The sequence below is a fragment of the Delphinus delphis genome, chromosome 9 (assembly GCF_949987515.2).
Source record: "Delphinus delphis chromosome 9, mDelDel1.2, whole genome shotgun sequence".
Classification (NCBI taxonomy): Eukaryota; Metazoa; Chordata; class Mammalia; order Artiodactyla; family Delphinidae; genus Delphinus; species Delphinus delphis.
The window spans coordinates 74,776,340-74,792,736 of record NC_082691.1 but is presented as its reverse complement, the minus strand read 5'-3'; the positions used below and the strand labels follow the sequence as shown (position 1 = coordinate 74,792,736).

The 16,397-nt window shown below is 41.6% G+C and overlaps 1 protein-coding gene across 4 annotated transcripts in view; it reads right to left on the bottom strand.

Moving 5' to 3' along the window:
• ST7 (suppression of tumorigenicity 7) overlaps positions 1–14,761 on the bottom strand; it is a 254,521-nt gene extending 239,760 nt beyond the window's left edge. For all 4 annotated transcript variants that reach the window (XM_060019955.1, XM_060019957.1, XM_060019954.1 and 1 more), the window contains exon 1: positions 14,407–14,761. In XM_060019955.1, the coding sequence (XP_059875938.1) occupies positions 14,407–14,557 (151 nt within the window). In that variant the 5' untranslated portion in view covers positions 14,558–14,761. The remainder of the gene's footprint in view (positions 1–14,406) is intronic.
• Between the last annotated feature and the right edge of the window lie 1,636 nt (positions 14,762–16,397).

Below are 16,397 nucleotides of genomic sequence, written 5' to 3'. Positions count from 1 at the left end.
GTGGTTTGTGAAGTTTCATGTTGGAGATTACCACTGGACAATGCTCCACAGACGGGTAGACCAGTTGAAGTTGACAGCGATCAAATCGAGACATTAATTGAGAACAATCAACATTATACCACGCGGGAGATACTCAAAATATCCAGATCAAGTGCTGAAAATCATTTGCACCAGCTTGGTTATGTTAATTGCTTTGATGCTCGGGTTCCACATAAGTTAAGTGGAAAAAACCTCCTTGACCGTATTTCCACATGCAATTCTCTACTGAAACATAATGAAAATGTTCTGTTTTTAAAACAAATTGTGACAGGCGATAAAAAGTGGATACTGTACAATAATGTGGAATGGAAGAGACCATGGGGCAAGCGAAATGAACCACCATCAACCACACCAAAGGCCAGTCTTCATCCAAAGAAGGTGATGTTGTGTATATGGTGGGATTGGAAAGGAGTCCTCTATTATACAGAGCTCCTTCCGGAAAACCAAATGATTAATGCCAACAAATACTGCTCTCAATTAGACCAACTGAAAGCAGCACTTGACGAAAAGCGTCCAGAATTAGTCAACAGAAAACGTATACTCTTCCATCAGGATAACACAAGGCTGCCTGTTTCTTTGCTGACCAGGCAAAAACTGTTACAGCTTGGCTGGGAAGTTCTGATTCATCCACTACATTCACCAGACATTGCACCTTCAGATATCCATTTATTTCGGTCTTTACAATATTCTCTTAATGGAGAAAATTTCAATTCCCTGAAAGACTGTAAAAGGCACCTGGACCAGTTCTTTGCTCAAAAAGATAAATAGTTTTGGGAAGATGGAATTACGAAGTTGCCTGAAAAATGGCAGAAGGTAGTGGAACAAAACGGTGAATACATTGTCCAATAAACTTCCTGGTGAAACTGAAAAATGTGTCTTTTTTTTTTTACTGAAAAGTCAAAGGAACTTTTTGGCCCACTCAATACAAGGCAGAAACTCTGTGGGTGCCTTTCTTCCTCCCCACGCCTCTCTCACCTGGATGGAGTCCACCGGTAAGCGCTGCCTCCAGATGGAGCAGTGCCAGTAAAGAGGAAGCACTCTTCCCAGAGAAACACCCCAGAAATCCGTTTACTGAAACTCACAACAGCAGCATATTCTGTAATAACCAGTCACATTTTCAAAAGAGTAGTTTGGAATACATAGCGTATACCTGACTTACTAAATGGATTCAACAGAATTAGATTACTAAGTAGAAAGAAAACTGTAAATGCACCATGTCCACAGAATCATAATGTCAGAACTAAAAGGGTCTTTCAGAAACAGAGTATAGGGCTTCCCTGGTGGTGCAGTGGTTAAGAATCCGCCTGCCAGTGCAGGGGACACGGGTTCAAGCCCTGGTCCGGGAAGATCACATGTGCCGCGGGACAACTAAGCCCGTGCGCCACAACTACGGAGCCTGCACTCTAGAACCTGCGAGCCACAACTATTGAAGCCTGCACGCCTAGAGCCCATGCTCCAAAACAAGAGAAGCCACTGCAATGAGAAGCCCACGCATGGCAATGAAGAGTAGCCCCCGCTCACCGCAACTAGAGAAAGCCCGCATGCAGCAACAAAGACCCAACACAGCCAAAAATAAATTTTAAAAATAAATAAATTTATTAAAAAAAGAGTATAGACATTTTTAATATTCTTCAGAATATCTGACATCATGTAAGCAAAAGAATAGAAATTGGTTGCCAGAGTTTGTAACTAATTACAACCATCATAATCTCATATTCCAAATTTTTGTTTTCATCACAAAAAGATTTTATTATTCTTATTAACTGACTTTATAGTGGAAGAAAAACTAAGCTTTAAAAACAAGTATGTAGTAAATATTTTGAATAGACATATACAATTGGAAATGCAAATTAAAATAACAATATGTCATTTGGCACGCATCAAACTAGCAAAAATGTTGAAGTCTGGTAACATCAAGATCTTGAAGATGCTGAGAAATAGAAGCTTGCATACATGACTGGTAGAGTATATAATGGTACAACCATTGTAGTAAACTGAATCATGGGTCATAATTCTTCATACCCTCCTTGTATTGGAATTATGATCCACAACTTTTCCAGATGGCTCTGCAGAATAAGCAGAGTATACTTCCCTACCCCACAGATGTTGGGCTTATGACTTGCTCTCACCAATGGAAAGTAGGCAGAAGTGACAGAGAAGGAGACAGTAGGCCAGTTCTAGATATGACCCACATGAGGTTTTACATATTTCCACTTGCCTTCTTTTTGCTCTTGCCATGTTGCATGAGAAGATTGGGTAGCTATTTGTTCAACAGAATGAGAGACACGGAGCAGACCTGAATCCGACCTTAACCTAATCTGTAGCCTGGAGCCTGGAGCCCGATGTCTGGAGTCAGGAATCCAGCCAAGCACATTTGAGTTACAACAGGGAAAAATAAACACTTATTGTTTTTTTGGTTTGTTTTTGGTTTTGTTTTTTTCTTTGCTGTACGCAGGCCTCTCACTGTTGTGACCTCTCCCATTGCTGAGCACAGGCTCCGGACGTGCAGGCTCAGCGGCCATGGCTCACGGGCCCAGCCGCTCCGCGGCATGTGGGATCTTCCCGGACCGGGGCACGAACCCCCGTCCCCTGCATCGGCAGGCGGATTCTCAACCACTGCGCCACCAGGGAAGCCCCGAACACTTGTTGTTTTAAGCCACTAAGTTTTAAAGTGTTTTTTTGTTTTGTTTTGTTTTGTTTTATGTAGCATTACTGCAGCAATCTCTGACTAATACAATCATATGTAAATTAATCTGGAAATATCCAATAAAACTGAAGATGCTGATATGGCTAAGGAAGGGACACTTCCAAATATATGCCCTACAGCAGTGGTTCTCAGTCCAATCAGATCTAACACCTTTTATAAAAACTAATTTTAAACACCCTCTTTCTATCCTATAACAAACTTAATAATCTACCTACTCTCACACATAAATTTCAAAAATAATCAATATAATATCCTAACTCTAATATAAAGAAGAAGTAAACAGAACACAATTTGTAATCAAGGGCAGGATAAGGGATAAGGCGAGCAAGGCACCTAGGGTATAAAATTTAAGGCAAAGTCATGCAAATGCTGAAGCTGCACCTGCAGGACTGAGAGAGAGTAGCTCCTTAAATTCTGCACCCAGGCACCTCACATGCCTCACTCTGGCCCTGTTTAAAATAATACAATTGTATTCAGAATGCAAATGTTTTCATGACTTTGGTAAACATTTAATGAAGTAGACAGACACTTGTACCCTTACATAGCATCACCATGAATGCAACAACTACCAATGCAGGCCGATACAAGTATGTCATATTAGCGACTCAGATACTACAAATGGTATTGCTATTGGAGTCCTGAGTTTCCAAAATGGTGAACAATTCTCTTGGTGAAGTTCTTCCTTGCTATAGCAAGCTCTGAATAAACAGCCTTTACTTATTCCTTTTGGGTGGTCTCTGTTTATTTTTACAAAGGGAAGCAAAACTTTACTCCAGAAGCATGGGCTGTGCAAAGTGACTTCCATTTTAATAGTACAGTATTTGAAGGGGAGAGGGAGTAGCTTTACAGTGTAGAACTTGACAAACACTAAATCACCTCAGTCAGGTGATCAAGGTCAACATCAACAGTGACAAATCAAATTGATGGTATGCACCCATGATATGTAATGAAAATGGCGTTTTACCTCTGTGGTCCTCCCTCCCCAAATCCATAATCCCAGAAAAATCATGAGAAAAACTCCTGACATATCCCAGTTCAGGAAGAGTCTACAAAACACCTAACCAATACTCCTCAAAACTATCAAGGTCATCAAAAACCAGAAAAATATGAAACCCTGTCACAGCCAAAAGAAGTCTAAGGAGACATGACAACAATGTAGTGTGGTATACTGGATGGAATCCTGGAACATAGTAAAAGGACATTTGGTAAAAACTAAGGAAATCTGAATGATGTATAGACTTCAATTAAAAATGATGTGTCACAAATGAATTTATCTATGAAACAGAAACAGACTCACAGCCATAGAGAACAGACTTGTGATTGCCATGGGGAAGGGGAGGTGCAGGAGGGATGGACTGGGAGTTTGGGATTAGCAAATGCTAACTATTACATATATATATTCATATATATATATCTGAATCATTTGCTGTAAACCAGAAACTAACACAACATTGTAAATCAACTATACTTCAATAAAATAATTTTTTAAAAATGATGTGTCAATATTGGTTCCTTAATTGAAACAAATGTACCATAATAATGTAAGATATTAGTAATAGGGGAAACTGGATGTTAGGTATATGGGAACGCTCTGTAGTATTTTAGTAATCTTCTGTAAATCTAAAAGGATTCTACAAAATATAGTTTGTATATTTATGTTAAAAATAGAGAAATAGGGCTTCCCTGGTGGCGCAGTGGTTGAGAGTCCACCTGCCGATGTAGGGGACGTGGGTTCGTGCCTCGGTCCGAGAATATCCCACATGCCGCGGAGCGGCTGGGCCCGTGAGCCATGGCCGCTGAGCCTGCGCGTCCGGAGCCTGTGCTCCGCAATGGGAGAGGCTACAACAGTGAGAGGCCCGTGTACCACAAAAATGAAAAAAAAAAAACAAAAAACAAGATTAATCTATGCTACTGTTTTTCTTGAATAATATCCCGCATGACTGCTCCTGTCTACAATTAATTTTCTGCCCTTTCGGAAAAGCACTGTCTTAGGATAATTAATTCACTTGAAAACTGACAAGTAACAATATAATTTGGGGTTTTTAAAAATCTTGTTAAAAGTTCATTATATTTTCAGTAAATCATAGAACTATTTTAACATTCTTCTATCCAACTCAAGGGCAGAACATCAAAAATCAATTATCAAACTAACCACTGTGTGCTATTCCTAATATGTTTGCTTCCTCCTTTGTCTCTCCTAAATTCATTTTTCATTATAAGATTTAAATTTAAAAACTCCCAAAAAAACAGAAGATGGTTTCACAGGTGAATTCTACCAAACATTTAGAGAAGAGTTAACACCTATCCTCCTCAAACTATTCCAAAAACCTGCAGAGCAAGGAACACTTCCAAACTCATTCTTTGAGGCCAACATCACCCTGACACCAAAACCATACAAAGGAGATTGGTTCAAGATGGCGGAGTAGAAGGACATGCTCTCACTCCCTCTTGCGAGAACACTGGAATCACAACTAACTGCTGAACAATCATTGACAGGAAGACACTGGAACTCACCAAAAAAGATACCCCACATCCAAAGTAAAGGAGAAGCCACAATGAGATGGTAGGAGGGGCGCAATCACAGTAAAATCAAATCCCATAACTGCTGGGTGGGTGACTCACAAACTGGAGAACACTTATACCACAGAAGTCCACACACTGGAGTGAAGGTTCTGAGCCCCATGTCAGGCTTACGAATCTTGGGGTCTGGCAACAGGAGGAGGAATTCCTAGAGAATCAGACTTTGAAGGCTAGCGGGATTTGATTGCAGGACTTAGACAGGACTGGGGGAAAAAGAGACTCCACTCTCGGAGGGCACACACAAAGTAGTGTGCACATCGGGACCCAGGGGAAGGAGCAGTGACCCCACAGAGACTGAACCAGACCTACCTACCAGTGTCGGAGGGTCTCCTGCAGAGGCGGAGGGTGGCTCGGTCTCACCGTGAGGACAAGGACACTGGTAGCAGAAGTTCTGGGAAGTACTCCTTGGTGTGAGCCCTCCCAAAGCCGGTCACTAGCCCCACAAAAGAGCCTGGGTAGGCTCCAGTGTTGGGTCGTCTCAGGCCAAACAACCAGTAGGGAGGGGACCCAGCCCCACCCATTAGCAGACAAGCGGATTAAAGTTTTACTGAGCTCTGCTCACCAGAGCAACAGCCAGCTCTACCCACCACCAGTCCCTCCCATCACGAAACTTACACAAGCCTCTTAGATAGCCTCATCCACTAGAGGACAGACAACAGAAGCAAGAATTACAATCCTGCAGCCTGTGGGAAAAAAACCACATTCACAGAAAGACAAACAAGATGAAAAGGCAGAGGGCTATGTACCAGATGAAGGAACAAGATAACACTCCAGAAAAACAACTAAATGAAGTAGAGATAGGCAACCTTCCAGAAAAAGAATTCAGAATGATAGTGAAGATGATCCAAGACCTCAGAAAAAGAATGGAGACAAAGATCAAGAAGATGCAAAAATGTTTAACAAAGATCTAGAAGAATTAAAGAACAAACAAACAGAGATGGACAATACAATAACTGAAATGAAAAATACACTAGAAGGAATCAATAGCAAAATAAATGAGGCAGAAGAACGGATAAGTGACCGGAAGACAGAATGGTGGAATTCACTGCTGCCAGAACAGAATAAAGAAAAAAGAATGAAAATAAATGAAGACAGCCTAAGAGACCTCTGGGAAAACAGTAAATGCAACAATATTCGCATTATAAGGGTCCCAGAAGGAGAAGAGAGAGAGAAATGACCAGAGAAAATATTTGAAGAGATTATAGTCAAAAACTTCCCTAAAATGGGAAAGGAAATAGCCACACACGTCCAGGAAGTGCAGAGAGTCCCATACAGGATAAACCTAAGGAGAAACATGCCGAGACACATAGTAATCAAACTGGCAAAAATTAAAGACAAAGAAAAATTATTGGAAGCAGCAAGGGAAGAGTGACAAATAATATACAGGGGAACCCTCATAAGGTTAACAGCTGATTTCTCAGCAGAACCTTTACAAGCCAGAAGGGAGTTGCATGATATACTAAAGTGATGAAAGGGAAGAACCTACAACCTACAACCAAGATTACTCTACCCAGCAAGGATCTCATTCAGATTCGATGGAGAAATCAAAAGCTTTACAGACAAGCGAAAGCTAAGAGAAATCAGCACTACCAAACCAGCTCTACAACAAATGCTAAAGGAACTTCTCTAAGTGGGAAACACAAGAGAAGAAGAGGACCTACAAAAACAAACCCAAAACAATTAAGAAAATGGTCATAGGAACATACATATCGATAATTAAACGTGAATGGATTAAATGCTCCAAGCAAAAGACACAGGCATGCTGAATGGAAACAAAAACAAGATCCATATATACGCTGCCTACAAGAGACCCACTTCAGACCTAGGGACACAGACAGACTGAAAGTGAGGGGATGGAAAAAGATATTCCATGCAAATGGAACTCAAAAGAAAGCTGGAGTAGCAATACTCATATCAGATAAAATAGACATTAAAATAAAGAACTTTACAAAAGACAAGGAAGGACACTACATAATGATCAAGGGATCAATCCAAGTAGAAGATATAACAATTATAAATATATATGCACCTAAAATAGGAGCACCTCAATACATAAGGCAACTGCTAACAGCTATAAAAGTGGAAATCAACAGTAACACAATAATAGTGCGGGACTTTAACAACTCACTTACACCAATGGACAGATCATCCAAACAGAAAATTAATCAGGAAACACAAGCGTTAAATGACACAATAGACCAGATATATTTAATTGATATTTATAGGACATTCCATCCAAAAACAACAGAACACACTTTCTTCTCAAGTGCACATGGAACATTCTCCAGGATAGATCACATCTTGGGTCACAAATCAAGCCTCAGTAAATTTAAGAAAATTGAAATCATATCAAGCATCTTTTCTGACCACAAAGCTAGGAGATTAGAAATCAACTACAGGGAAAAAAATGTAAAAAACACAAACACAGGGAGGCTAAACAACACTTTACTAAATAACCAAGAGATCACTGAAGAAATCAAAGAGGAAATCAAAAAATACCTACTGACAAATGACAATGAAAACATGATGGTCCAAAAGCTATGAGATGCGGCAAAAGCAGTTCTAAGAGGGGAGTTTATAGCTATACAAGCCTACCTCAAGAAACAAGAAAAATCTCAAATAAACAATCTAACCTTACACCTAAAGGAACTAGAGAAAGAAGAACAAACAAAACCCAAAGTTAGCAGAAGGAAAGAAATCATAAAGATCAGAGCAGAAATAAATGAAATAGAAACAAAGAAAACAATAGCAAAGATCAATAAAACTAAAAGCTGGTTCTTTGAGAAGATAAACAAAATTGATAAACCATTAGGCAGACTCATCAAGGAAAAGAGGGAGAGGACTCAAATCAATAAAATTAGAAATGAAAAAGGAGAAGTTACAACAGACACCACAGAAATACAAAGCATCCTGAGAGACTACTACAGGCAACTCTATGCCAATAAAATGGACAACCTGGAAGAAATGGACAAATTCTTAGAAAGGTATAACCTTCCAAGACTGAACCAGGAAGAAATAGAAAATATGAAAGACCAATCACAAATAATGAAATTGAAACTGTGATTAAAAATCTTCCAACAAAGAAAAGTCCAGGACCACCTGGCTTCACAGGTGAATTCTATCAAACATTTAGAGAAGAGCTAACACCCATCCTTCTCAAACTCTTCCAAAAAATTGCAGAGGAAGGAACACTCCCAAACTCATTCTATGAGGTATCACCCTGATACCAAAACCAGACAAGGACACTACACAAAAAGAAAATTACAGACCAATATCACTGATGAATATAGATGCAAAAATCCTCAACAAAATACTAGAAAACTGAATCCACCAACACATTAAAAGGATCATACACCATGATCAAGTGGGATTTATCTCAGGGATGCAAGGATTCTTCAATATATGCAAATCAATCAATGTGATAAACCATATTAACAAATTGAAGAATAAAACCATATGATCATCTTAATAGATGCAGAAAAAGGTTTTGACAAAATTCGACATTCATTTATGATAAATCTCTCCAGAAAGTGGGCAAAGAGGGAACATACTTCAACATAATAAAGGCCATATATGACAAACCCACAGCAAACATCATTCTCAATGGTAAAAAACTAAAAGCATTTCTTCTAAGATCAGGAATAAGACAAGGATGTCCACTCTCACCACTATTATTCAACATAGTTTTGGACGTCCTAGCCATGGCAAACAGAGAAGAAAAAGAAATAAAAGGAATCCAAATTGGAAAATATGAAGTAAAACTGTCACTGTTTGCAGATGACATGATACTATACATAGAGAATCCTAAAGATGCCACAAGAAAACTGCTAGAGCTAATCAATGAATTTCATAAAGCAGCAGGATACAAAATTAATGCACAGAAATCTCTTGCATTCCTATACACTAATGATGAAAAATCTGAAAGAGAAATTAAGGAAACACTCCCATTTACCATTGCAACAAAAAGGATAAAATACCTAGGAATAAACCTATCTAGGGAGACAAAAGACTTGTATGCAGAAAACTATAAGACACTGATGAAGGAAATTAAAGATGATATGAACAGATGAAGAGATATACCATATTCTTCGATTGGAAGAATCAATATTGTGAAAATGATTATACTACCCAAAGCAATCTACATATTCAATGCAATCCCTATCAAATTACCAATGGCATTTTTTACAGAACTAGAACAAAAAATCTTAAAATTTGTATGGAGACACAAAAGATCCCAAATAGCCAAAGCAGTCTTGAGGGAAAAAAACGGAGCTGGAGGAATCAGACTCCCTCACTTCAGACTATACTACAAAGCTACAGTAATCAAGATAATATGGTACTGGCACAAAAACAGAAATATAGATCAATGGAACAAGATAGAAAGCCCAGAGATAAACCCACGCACCTATGGTCAACTAATCTATGACAAAGGAGGCAAGGATATATAATGGAGAAAAGACAGTCTCTTCAATAAGTGGTGCTGGGAAAACTGGACAGCTACATGTAAAAGAATGAAATTAGAACACTCCCCAACACCATACACAAAAATAAACTCAAAATGGATTACAGACCTAAATGTAAGACTGGGCTCTATAAAACTCTTAGAGGAACACATAGGAGGAACACATTTGACATAAATCACAGCAAGATCTTTTTTGATCCACCTCCTAGAGTAATGGATATAAAAACAAAAATAAACAAATGGAACCTAATGAAACTTCAAAGCTTTTGCACAGCAAAGGAAACCATAAAGAAGACAAAAAGACAGCCCTCACAATGGGAGAAAATAGTTGCAAACGAATCAATGGACAAAGGAGTAACCTCCAAAATATATAAATTTGCAGCTCAATACTAAAAAGAAATGCAGCTCAATATTAAAAAAAACAAACAACCCCATCCAAAAATGGGCAGAAGACCTAAATAGACATTTCTCCAAAGAAGACATACAGATGGCCAAGAAGCACATGAAAAGCTGCTCAACATCACTAATTATTAGAGAAATGCAAATCAAAACTACAATGAGGTATCACCTCACACCTGTCAGAATGGCCATCATCAGAAAATCTACAAACAACAAATGCTGGAGAGGGAGTGGAGAAAAAGGAACCCTCTTGCACTGTTGGTGGGAATGTAAATTGATACAACCACTATGGAGAACAGTATGGAGGTTCCTTAAAAAAACGAAAAATAGAACTACCACATGACTCAGCAATCCCACTACTGGGCATATACCCAAAGAAAAGCATAATTCAAAAAGACACATGCACCCCAATGTTCATTGCAGCACTATTTACAATAGCCAGGACATGGAAGCAACCTAAATGCCCATCAACAGACAAATGGATAAAGAAGATGTGGTACATATATACAATGGAATATTACTCAGCCATAAAAAGGAACAAAACTGGGTCATTTGTAGAGACGTGGATGCATCTAGAGACTGTCATACAGAGTGAAGTAAGTCAGAAAGAGAAAAACAAATACCGTATATTAACGCATATATGTGGAACCTAGAAAAATGGTACAGATGAACCGTTTTGCAGGGCAGAAATTGAGACACAGATGTAGAGGACAAACGTATGGACACCAAGGGGGGAAAGCAGCAGGGGGTGGTGGTGGTGGTGGTGTGATGAATTGGGAGATTGGGACTGACATGTATACACTGATGTGTATAAAATTGATGACTAATAAGAACCTGCTGTATAAAAAAATAAATAGAATTAAGTTCAAAAATTAAAAAAAAAATAAGAAAACCATACAAAGATAACACAAAAAAAGGAAATTACAGGCCAATATCACTGATGAACATAGACGCAAAAAATCCTCAACAAAATACTAGCAAACCAAATCCAACAATACATAAAAAGGATCATACACCATGATCAGGTAGAATTTATCCCAGGAATGCAAGAATTTTTCAATATCTGCAAATCAGTCAATAGTGTCAGCTTCCCTAAGGAAGGAGGCCTGGGCCACCCACAGCTTCCTAAAAGCAGCTCTAGATTCAACAGCCTCTCCAGGGACATGTGCTTTCATCATCACAGGAAGAGGCAAGCACCATAGCACTTAGGAACAGCAAAATTAGTTCCATTAGAACCCATTTAGATCTCCCTGAAAGGACAAGTTCCACCATAGGAGGGTCCAATGTCCCCTTCTCCCCTTACCTTCTCACAGAAGTGGCAGAGAGAGATGTACTCTCTGTGTGCTTCTCCTTTACCTTCTTTTATGACTAAAATATAGGTAAAACCACACTGAAAACAGAAGTCCAGCATCACTGGGATAAATAGTCTCAGGTTCCCTCTATCGTGTGTCAGATGAGATTCAGCCCAGACGGCCTGAATCTCATACCTCGTCTTCATATTTCCTCTATCTCTTAGAAGCCCAAATGAGAAATGACCCTAATGCAAATTAACAAAGGTGTTTGTGAGAAATACTAGATTTAAAGTTGCTGGGAGAGGACCTAACAATTTTCTTCCTTAAAAATTACACATATTGGGACTTCCCTGGTGGTGCAGTGGTCAAGACTTCGCACTCCCAATGCAGGGGGCCCGGGTTCGATCCCTGGTCAGGGACTAGATCCCGAAGGCTGCAACTAAAAGATTCCCTCATGCCCCAACTAAAGATTCCGCATGCCACAACTAAAGATCCCGCATGTGGCAAAGAAGATCCCAAGACCCGCAACTAAGACCCGGGGAGGCCAAATAAATAAATATATATTTTTTAAAATTACACATATTACCAGTAGGTATTTTGCTTCTTGCCTGTTCTGTATGAAGCATTGGTATGTGGCACGTATGGGCACATGCACACATATACACACGTAGATGATTATTTAACCTACTTTAAGAAAATGTAGTATTACAAATGTGTGTTCTGAAATAAAAATTTTAAATGTGTATTAAATGAGAAACGTTCACAATTTTTAAACCTTACAATGAATTTTTTGGGAGAAAAAAATTAAACCCACTTACCAATAAATATAAGACTCCATGGCCTCATATATTCAAGCAACTTCTAAAGATAACAAAACTTTGGGGACTTTCCCAGTGGTCCAGTGGTTAAGACCCTGCCTTCCAATGCAGGGCACCCGGTTTCCATCCCTGATTGGGGAACTAAGATCCCACATGGAACTAAGACCCCACATGTCGTGAGGTGAAGGTATCTTAGAGATATATTTGCCAAAGGCAAGGAAACCAAAAGCAAGGAAGAATACTCTGATAAGCAACCACTCTAACAGATGGAAAAGCCAGAAAGCCATCATCACTAGGATGACTGCATCCAAGGGCTGAGCAGCTCCTATAAAAATGGCAAGATGATTCTAGGGTGCAGAGTCCTATCTGCACCCCAGGAGTACCTTCCCAAGGGATACTATGAAACAAATGTGAATATGAACATGAGTTCAAGTTAAAGAAATCAAGGTATATGAGGCTTAGTACTTAAGAGCACAAGTAGGGGCTCCCCTGGTGGCGTAGTGGTTAAGAATCCGCCTGCCAATGCAGGGTACATGGGTTCAAGCCCTGCTCCAGGAAGATCCCACATGCCGCAGAGCAACTAACCCTGTGCGCCACAACTACTGAGCCTACGATCTAGAGCCCGCGCACCACAACTACTGAACCCGCGTGCCACAACTACTGATGCCCGCACACCTAGAGCCCGTGCTCTGCAACAAGAGAAGCTACCGCAGTGAGAAGCCCGCACACCACAAAGAGTTGCCCCCGCTCACCGCAACTAGAGAAAGCCCACGCGCAGCAACAAAGACCCAATGCAGCCAAAAATAAATAAATTAAAAAAATAAATAAAAGCACAAGTACCTAACAAAATGACTACATTATCTCAAACATTCTAAAAATTGTTTTAGTGCAGTTAACAACACAGAGGAAAATGCATTTCCAGACCCCTGACTCCCGGACTATGTAAATCACACATTAGGTAGAATACATACGCATTCATTCAAGAATGTAAGGATTTCCCAAATTACTGTGAAATTTTAAAAAAGAAAAGACCTTTCTAACGAGTCGCACAACTATTTCCAGACTTCAAGAACTGTAACCCTTCCTGCAAAATATACTTTGCGTTTTTGATTTGTCTCCGGAGTGTCACTGTTGGTGTGAGTTTTCTCTGTGGTTGCTTTCTAATGATTCAGTTGTCTGACTGCAAGTTTAAGATCCTGTTTAATTACCTTCTGCACTTACGACCGTGGAGAGGACACACGGCGGGGCTCACTTCTTAGCATGTGGAGCTTTTTCTAAGATTCTGAACATGACTAGTTATCAACGCCTTATGCAGACGGGGAGAAGGGAGAGAGAAGGGCTAAGACCATTTAAAACCATCATAAATTCCAGATTTCCTATCTCTCCTTTTGTCCCTTTGACATTCCGTCTGGTAACCTGACACGTCATCCATAGCCCTGATAGTACTTTCGAGAAACCCTCTCCCCATCTAAAAGAGACGCCTCTTCGCCCGCAACTCAGGGGGCTCACAGGCGGGCAGTCCCGGCCCCAGGTGCGGGGTCGACTCCTTCTGGGGGCTTCGCCGCTGGGCACCCCTGAGCAGTACCCTCACGGGGGCGCCCGCGACCGGCCGAGTCGCGCCGGGATCTGGAGGCACGCCTCGTCCGACTACACTTCGGACGCTCTGCACCCGCAGCCGACAGCGTGTGAGGAAGGACACGGTACAAATCTGAGGAGCCCTCGGGGTTCACGCGCAGACAGCCAAGTGGGCTTACGCGAGGACTCCCTCCCTCCCGACCTCCGTCTCCTCTGTCGCCGCCCGACGAGCACGTCGGGCGCAGGAGCGGCAGCCGCCGGTCAGGCCCGCCTGCCGGCGCGGCTCCTCCTCCGCGGGGTCGCCGGGCCGCGGAGCCGCGAAGGCCGCCAGGCGCCTTCGCACAACCCCATCTACCCCGCCAGCCGAGGCGCCGCGTCCTTGGCGGGTGGCCGCGGGCATCCGGTGCGCGGGACCCGGCGCGTCCTCGAGCGCGCGCCCGGCCGCCCCCGCTGGCCGCGGCCCCGGGCGAGTTGCACTAACTTTCTGGGGCGGGGGAGGGGCGAGCGCAGCGGGCCCGGCTGCCCGGGCCTTACCTGTGCTCAAATTGTCGTTGATTTTCAAGGGCACCCGCAGGATGTAGACCAGGAAGAGGACGATGAAGAACCATACGGTCCAGAGATAAGTCCAAGACCAAACTATGCAGGACTTGAGCTGCTCCAGAAAGCCCGTGCCCGCTTCAGCCATTTTTCCGGCGCTGCTCTCTGCTGCCGCGGCTCTCGGTGTCTGCAGGGATGATTCACCGGCCCGGAGGCGCCGCTCGCGCCGCCGCCGCCGCCGCCGCCGCCGTCGCCGCCGCCGCGGCCCCGGCGCCCCCGGAGCTCGCCCGCCGCCCGGGACGCGGGCGCGGCGGGAAATCGCGCGCGAGTCGCGGGCGCGCTTGCCTTTTTTTCCCAGCCTTAATGCTAACTCTCTGAAGGCCCCTACAAGTGGCCTTCGAGGAAGGATCACGTGGCCCTTGCCCCTCACGTTCTGATGCCATTTATATTATGCTAATACTTAGAAAGACAAGCCAAGTGGCGCGCTGAGGGAAACTCTTGACATATGTTGAGGTTTCCTGTATGTCAGGCACTGTTCCAAGGTCTGTATAATCTCACCTAATTCCTTCAACAATCTCCATTATATAGATAAGGGAAACTGAGGCACAAAGTGACTGAGCACTTTACCTTCAGCTCGAGCCAAAATTCATTTGCAGTATGATGGATGCCGGCGTACGAGGTCTTAAACCCAACGCTCTACTCCTTTCTCTCAGAATTTAGGTTCAGAGGGATGAATAAACGCGGAGCAACTAGAAAAAAATTAGATGTGCTCCTGTCACTGGTTAGTAGGCCTGAAGATAAATCATTCTGTTAAGCAAGATTTGGGTTGCACACTATTTTTACCTTTGTTTTGTCTTCCTTGAAGCCGCACAGGGGGTTTCCAAAGACAACTTGACAAGAAGAATGTTTATCATCCAATCTGGGGGGTGATGACAGATCAAACAACTCTCAGCCTGTTTTTAATATAAACAATTCTCCGGGATAATTTTGGCTTACTCTAAACTGGCTACTTTAAACAAGAAGTAAATTATAAACGTTTTTTGTCTGTACTGAATGAAACGTTGCCTTTACCAAATGAAAATTTAAAGTCTGTTTCTGTCCATAAATAATTTCACTTTCTATGTATTGGATAGTAATAAAGCAATGGCAGGTAACCCAATCTACAGCCAAGACATTGTTAGAATTCTGAGCATTCAAGAGAATATTTTATTATAAATATTGTTTTGCTTACTTGTCATTTCCTGCATCATAAAACAAGCTCCTTTAACTTTTTACATGTATTTTATGTATTATGGCATACATAATAGAACTACTGTTACATTTTCACTAATTCCAATCTCACTGTCAGCTACTGGTTTCTCCATATATTTTATCTACTAGAGCGGTGATACAGACAAGGATAAGAGAAATTGACACACACATACTTTTTTATAGATATTTATTGCAGCATACTACCAAACAATTTTTTATCTAACAATGATGCCTGGATTCTCAGTAGAATAAAACAACATGAGTACATGAAACGTCTATTTTATGTGATGATTAAGTAACCCACCAGATTCTCTGCAATAGGTTTGCCTACTTAATTTAAATGAATAGACTGGGGCCTGACTTTTTGCTGTCGGTGAACCTCAAAGAAGGGACATAAATCTGACTCAGCTGAGCTACAGTTTTTTGATTATCTACTAGGAGATCCTGTAGGGTCAGCCCTATCTTACTCATCATTGCCTCTGCCTGATGTGCTGCCAGAGGGGGGGTTGGGGTTGGAGACATGTCTTTGTGCTCGGATGCAGAATTGAGTGAGAACAAGATCTCGTGAGAGCCTCAGCTGCTTCAGTATGGCTGGAGTGCAGGCTCCACATGGAGTAGTGTTGAGAGGGATAAAGCTGAAGAGTGTCTGATCTTGAAGGGCCTTGTAGAAATGCTAAGGTGTTCACAGTTATTTGGCATTGCACACACTAATCCAAATGACCAAGACTTATGTAAGT